This window comes from Physcomitrium patens, chromosome 5 (genome assembly GCF_059467195.1).
Source record: "Physcomitrium patens ecotype Gransden chromosome 5, ASM5946719v1, whole genome shotgun sequence".
In the NCBI taxonomy this organism is placed as follows: domain Eukaryota; kingdom Viridiplantae; phylum Streptophyta; class Bryopsida; order Funariales; family Funariaceae; genus Physcomitrium; species Physcomitrium patens.
The window spans coordinates 983,576-990,914 of NC_143414.1; the positions used below are offsets into that span (position 1 = coordinate 983,576).

Below are 7,339 nucleotides of genomic sequence, written 5' to 3' on the forward strand. Positions count from 1 at the left end.
GAATTAAGTTACTTTTATCCACTTTTATCTAATCGTAAAGGTAATTATTGATTTACATGTGTATGTATATGACAAATGGTAAGACAACATAGATATATATGCTCCTCATTTAACAACTATAGAATATATAAGATAAAGCAAGTATCTAATTAAAAATATAAAATCAAATTCTAAATTTAAAAGTAGTTTTATCTTTATATTAGAAATTTATATTAAATTCTAAAATTATAAAATAGCTATGCAATATATTAAATGGAAAGAAGAAATAAAATAAGAATTTGAATTGATATAAAAAAATAACACTTGGTCTCTAGTTGACTTACTTGAAGGAAAGGCCCTAATATTATCTGAGTGGATCTTTAAAACCAATTAGGCTCAAGCAATAAAGCTAAAAAATTAATGGCCAAAATTATAGATTGAAAATATGCATACAAAGAAAGAATAGTCTTCTTTGAAACATTTGCACCTATAGTTACGTGGTTAATAATAACACAAATAATGGCATTAGTAGCAAGAAGAAATTAGAAAATATAACACTTGGACATTAAAACAGCCTTTATCAATAGTATACTATATGAAGAAGTCTCTATGATACTATTACTAGGATTTGAAGAGAAGTAAAGTAAGAAAAAAGTTTGTAAATTGGAACATGCATTGTACGGCCTTTATTAGGCTTCCAAAGCGTGGTATAGATAGATAGAGTCATACCTCTAAGATCAAAATATTTAAAAAAACAATAAAGACCTCAACATATATTTTATAATTCAAAATGGAAATTATACAATAGTACTATTCTATATAGATGACATCATTGTCATAAGAGATAATACATTGCACATTCAACAATCTAAGCATAAACTAATGAATATCTATAAGATGACTAACTTAATAGGTGCAAAACTTTAGTTAAGAATTGAGTTGAAACACACCTCTAAACATATATACTTTCATCAACAATGCTACATTCAAATATTGCTAAATAAGTTTGTATAATCTGTTGTAAATATTTTTTTTATATCCATAAATCTAAAAGAAAAATTACATAAGGATACTAAAATTCTTACAATGGATCACAAAAAATACCAAAGTCTAGTTAGTGGGCTACTATATGCAACTACAAGCTATTGAGACATTCAATTTGGAGTGGATAAAGTGTTGAGATATTAGAAAAGTTGTTAACTTGCTCACCTAACTATACCAAAGAAAATATTATATTATTTCAAAGGCACAAAAAATTATGGAATATTTTATTCCTATAGCAACAAAGAAAGATTAGTTACATTTGTTGATGCAAAAATTGACTCTTACGTAATATTGACTCTCAAATTCTATAAACTTGGCTCAACTCTAATTGCATGATCAAGCAAGCTTCAATTAAAAATCATGTTCTCTTCAACAAAAGTCAAATATTATGTTTTATCAGAGACAACAAAAACATCACTTATTTTTGAAGGCTACTCAAAGAACTATGCTTAGATAACAAAAATCCCATGCCATTAATGTGCAATAACATAAGTAGTATCAGATTGGTTTGTAATCTAATCATGCATCAAAGGACCAAGTATATAGAATTGGACTATCATTATGTCAAAGACAAGCATTAAGACAACATGATTGAGGTAAGACATACTCCTACACACTTACAACAAGCAAACATATTTACTAAAACATTAAGCCCAGTAGAATTTATTGAAAACATAGAGTTTGTTAGATTGAAAATAATACCAGAATAGGTTTATATTAAACAAGAAGAATAATATTTAGAGTTAGCTAATACAACTTGGCTTCTATTTTGTAGATATTGTTTTGCATCCTTGAGACTCCAAAACTTCCTAAATTCTGACCCTTTGTAACCATGGACACTTTTGCTACATTCCAACCAAGACAAGTAAATCTGTGTCGTGTAACCTTAATGTATAGCATAAAAAGAAGAGAATCAATACCAATAAAATTTGTAGTTCTTGTCAATTGCAACGCAGATGAGCTCACATTCTTGAGTGAAGAATAACCAACTGTACTCTCTCCTTTAGTGTAGAATACAGACAACCTTAGCAAATACAAAACAAGGTTGACTAGTAAACCACATACATGACAAAAGACAACAATGACGAGCCACAAAATGAAAAGAACAAAATGAAATTGAACATAGCCAACATCAGTACACTATGCAATGACAAAATGAAATGAAGAAATGAAAGAAAAACAACCCAAATACCTACCATGGATAATTCATCAACCATATATAACAATCCATTGCCTTGCTTGAAGAGAAATGCAAAAGTATCATTGTGAGAGTGAGGGATCATGAATGCAAATTGAGGGGAGATGTTGGATATACCCAACCTGCATCTTATTCTCAAAACTATTCCACTTCCAGCTCAAACTGTTGCCACCATGTCGCACCACCTCACTTCCAACTTGCGCATATTGAGCATTGATAAGAACTTGATGGCGTGCCGTTTACATCACATCCCTCCATATCGACAGCGGCAGCAGTGCCCTTGCCGCATTGAACATTAGGATTAGGTAAATGGCTTTTTACTAGTTACCATAGCTAAGGTAAAACTCGTGTATGAAGTATCACCTTATCAAACATACATGCAAGAGATTAGCCTGAGTTTTGCAACATCTTTGCTAATTTGAACTGTTTATGTAACAGGGCTGCACAATCAAATATTCCTCAACAACAGCAACAATAATTGCATCTACCTGAATACCAATTCAGCAGAATCTGCATTCTTGCAAGCAACAAGCGCATCAGGAAAAAGTTTCTGCGAGGGATCCTGACAGAGTGTGGCATTGATTGGGTGTGCCATGGATCTCACCCTACTCGTGGTGGTGGTGGTGGCTGTGGTTGTGATTCTAGAAGAAAGCCGCGGTGGAGTTGCGAGGCGTTGTCGGTCGCTGCAGGTGTGCGTGTGGGTGAGGGAGAGGTGCCGATCACTAGATATTTCTGGTCGTGCTCTCGAAGCTGATGATATTGCAGAGCCAGTGGACAGTCACTGTGTAGCACGACTGGAGCATGATACTATGGGGCAAACTGGGTGCTGCCAGAAAAGTTTTTACCGCACAGGAGGGCTGTGCAGGGAGAGAGAGATATTAACCGGAACGCATCCTTTCTTCCTCCTCCTCTTCCTCATCATCAATCAGATCAGGCTTCTGCGGGTAACTGGTGCCAGGAGGAATCTCAACGGCTAGTGAACAGTGAGCGGCACGAAAGGACCTCTTTTCCAATGGAAAGGTCAAAAGGAGAGAACCAGATTCGGATGCTAAGTGCACTTCTCGGGTAGAGACCCCCATCTGGCTTCTGTCACCCTGTAAGGGTCAATCGCGCTGCTTACCATCGGAATATGCTTCGGTCCTCATCCATTGCCCTGAATAGAAACAATAGCATTCCTGCTCCTCCTCCACCCCTCTTTCACATCCGTGCCTGTTCGATCGCAATACTTACTCGCGGCACCACATCGATGCCGTGAGTTGATGGTCGAAATTCACCGAGTCGCTGGCATTGCTAGAAGCCGTAGTGGGAGAAGGAGAGGGTGAAAAGGGCATGAGGGTCGTGACCGCGTTTGGTGAGAGTCCTTGTCGTATCGTTCTGGCTGGTTCCACGAAACCAGTAGCTTCTCTGGCACGGCAGTCGAACCGTCACTCCAATGGATCACCTGCCGAACATTGCATTGCTCCTCCGCATCGCACTGTGGAGCATCGCCCAGATGCCCAATCGTAGCGTTTCCCGCATCCAGTGCCTGATGCGGCATTACCTCCGATCATGGTTCGGGGCTCTCAGATGAAGTAGCAGGTTGAGGGCACTTCCAAAGTGGGGCGAGAATCACCGTCCGGGTTCGGAGATAGATCAGCGTTACTTCGGAGAAGCATCCTCTTGCTTGTGAATCAGTGGATGCGGGACCCCATCGAGGAATCGCAATGCCGCTGTTGCCATTGCTGTGAGTCCCGATTCTTATCAACAGATTCACAAGGACGGCGAGATCCACGGCACTTAAAAATTAGGGTGTCAGAGATGGTCCCATTCGCCTGTTCCTGATTCGATTACCGACCGCTTGTTGCGCCAGTTTTCTTCATCAAATTGCAAGCTATCTCAATCCTGCAAACACCTTAAAATCTAAATTTACTGTGTGTCTGTGTGTATATACACTATATATATGTATATATATATATATATATATATATAACATTCTCTTTTCTCAAATTCACTGACGAATGGGTACATTTGTTTAAAAAATTTCGATTTTGAAGTGTAACATTTATTTCTATCTTTTTGCTGTAACAAGTTCTACAGATTCCAGTTATAAAATTTGATGTGATTAGTAAATCTTGTAGAAATCATCTTCAAACATCAATGTATGAAGTTCAAATCATAGTTATTCATTTACTTTTCGATTCGACAGAACATGAAGGTTTGGTATTGAGAAAACGCATGTGCTAGTGTGTGTGTGTGCATAATTCAGTTGGATTAAGTTGCTGTGAGATACAGAGGATTCTAAACTCGCATGCATGTCAAATAAGTGGCATTGAAAAATCATAATAAAATTTATTGCCAGCGTTTAGGCAACAATCATGATCCTCCCATTTCGACAACGCACTGGAGCATTGAAACCGACAAGCATCGTGTTGTTTTTTGCAAGAATCCATGCCCCTTTCACACTTCATCTTCACCACGCAACAGCAACGAAGCTTTCAAGCTTGCACCTTCAGCAGCATCTGCAATCGCTCGAGCAGGGTTTGGATTTCAGCGCATGGAAGCAAGCGCATGCACGAGAATGGATTCGGGACCCAACACCCAAACTCCTACCAGTAATTTAAGCCCCAGTGATCTCCACCAAGACCTGCGCATGCTGGCCTGAGTTGATCATGAGACAGGGTAACAGCGCTGCATGGATCGGCATAGGGCAGATACGTCGAGACGAGTAACAGAAACGGAGACTCATCACAAGATTAAACACAAGAATATGCAGGCGTTTCGATGGGAACAGTGAGCAGGATCAAGTTGGAGGACCCAATGATTGATGCCTTTGGACTTTGGTGGCCACGGGCATCTACAAGGAAGCTCCTAGAGCTCTCCAGAAGCTTATCTGAGCCGCAGGCTTCGCGGCCAATTAAGCGTATAAAAGGAGCTCCCTGTGCCAGCATTTCTCGCATCTTCCCGATTAGTTCTCGTCTACTGCCATCTTTCTCCGCAACACACCTTCTGCTCAGATTGCTCGATTGTGTCAACAATCACTCCGATCGTACACCATGTCTGGATGCTCATCTTCCACCTGTTGTTGCGGTTCTAGCTGCCAGTGCGACCCTTCAAGTTGCAAGTGCAGGTCCTTGGCTGAGCCCACCTTCGGTGGCCTTCGCAAGTGTGTCTCTGCTCTCTTCTGCCCTTCGTGTTCCAGATGAAATTGTGTGAACTCTCTCGCGGAATTCTGCAATTCGATATGTTAGATTGTTCTCAGGGGTTTTCCTTTTGCTTGAAGTCTCAGATGGGTAGAATTGTGGAAAAGGGTTGGTCATCGGGACATGGTTCTAACGTGTTGCGATCCTTGACTGTGTGTGTGAATTGTCCAGCTACAACGCAGAGAACGACTGCAAATGTGGACCCGGCTGCAGCTGCGCCGACTGCGACTGCCACAAATGAAGACCTCCGTCGTCTCTCACGACGGTTTGGATCGGGAGGGGCTTAACCTTGGCGTGAGCTTCCTCATCAGTTGTGTGTAAGATTCGTCAGGAAAGACAAAAAAAAAGTATCGAAGCTTCCAAGCTATGGCTACCGCTCTATTAGGAGTAAATCGCCACTCTTTTCGGGGCAGAGAAACCATAGCAATTATCAATAATAATCATCATCATTGTGAGTAGTTGCATCCGAGCGGCAGCTGCCTGTGCTTGTTTTTCGATTTGCAATTGCTCAGTAAAGTTTGCTCTCAATTAAATTCTGAACTTTGCTGCCTCCGATCCATCCCCTGACTGATGTGAAACTGGTCCAACGTTCATCATGTGGTTCATCTGTCTCATACTTTTGTGAATCCCCGATCGTATTAGTCTGCTTCCAGCCGGCGAATTCTGCATCACATCGATCTGCTGTCCGCTCAGTCACGATTTGCTTTCCTGCGCTCAGAACGCTACTGCTAGTCTACAGTGAACACGTGATAGTGTGCTCCGGAAGCAAACGATCCGGATTGTGTGAAAATTCAACTCACATCCATCTCCGTCGTGTATCCGGGAGTCATTCTAGCACAAAATATTCTGCTTTCAATGTAGCGTTTAGGTTTCTGTGTCGTTTGATTCTTGCTGTACTACATATCAAAAGTAAGAGTGAGTTCTTTTTATAATATTTAAGAAGCTGATTATTTTTTGTACTGTTAAGATCCCAATGGTGTAATGAATATGACGATTTTGATAGAAAAACTTAGGTTGAAGCATTTTTGTAAAGTTTGAAGGCAATTAAATAGGATAGTAAAGAGATACAATTGGTGGTCGATTAACATCAAGGTTGAAGAAAGAGGATACCCAACATCCAAACAAATCAAGACCTTTTTCTTCTAATTAGTAAGTTTGATTTTATTTAAAACTTTTCGTGCATATTGCTAACTAGTATATTGTAATGTATACAAATTTAAAATCAATAATTTTATTGATAACTGTAAAGGTTTTAAAATTATAAAAAGGTTGGATTAGAATTGGTTAGGACTCAATTGGGATTTAATTAAGAATTGGTTAGATTATTTTTAGAGCTTTATCGGATTTTCTAGGATTTTAATTGAATTTTATTAAGTTTTTTTAGGATTTAGTTAGGATTTTATTAGAATTTATTAAGGATTTATTAGGTTATTTTTAGTATTTTAAAATTTTTATTTTAAATTTTCTTTTATTAATATTTCTTCATGATTTATTTATAATTTTTTTTAGATTTTTTAATAATTTATTTATAAATTATATAGGATTTTTTTAAAAAATATTAATGTTCTTTATAAATTATTTTAATTATTTTAAAAAAACCTTTAAGATTTTTTAGGATTAAATTAAGGTTTGACGATAATTATTAAGATTCAATTAAGATTTTCTTATAATTTTATTAGGATTGTTAGATTCTTTGTTTGTTGCAGAATACAAGTTATCTCCTATAGCCAAGTACTTCGAATACTCTCAAATAAGATAGCACATAGTTTGATAATGTAGCAACCAAATAAGGTCATGCTTTTGAGTAGATGATGCTCCAAGACTTTGCCTCCATGATTGTGTTGTCAATGCCTTGTTGATCCTACTTTGAAATTACTAAGATTTTTATGCCTTTTGTGGATATGTTTAAGAATGAGTTGATTAATAATAGATGTAAGAT

At 37.9% G+C, this 7,339-nt stretch overlaps 1 protein-coding gene across 1 annotated transcript; it reads left to right on the forward strand.

The window, feature by feature from the left end:
* The first annotated feature begins 4,858 nt into the window (after positions 1-4,858).
* LOC112282006 (uncharacterized) lies at positions 4,859-5,940 on the forward strand. The gene is made up of 2 exons (XM_024519096.2): positions 4,859-5,363; positions 5,572-5,940. Exons 1-2 carry the CDS (start codon positions 4,982-4,984, stop codon positions 5,685-5,687), a joined length of 498 nt encoding a protein of 165 aa, XP_024374864.1. The 5' UTR covers positions 4,859-4,981; the 3' UTR covers positions 5,688-5,940.
* Positions 5,941-7,339: the final 1,399 nt, after the last annotated feature.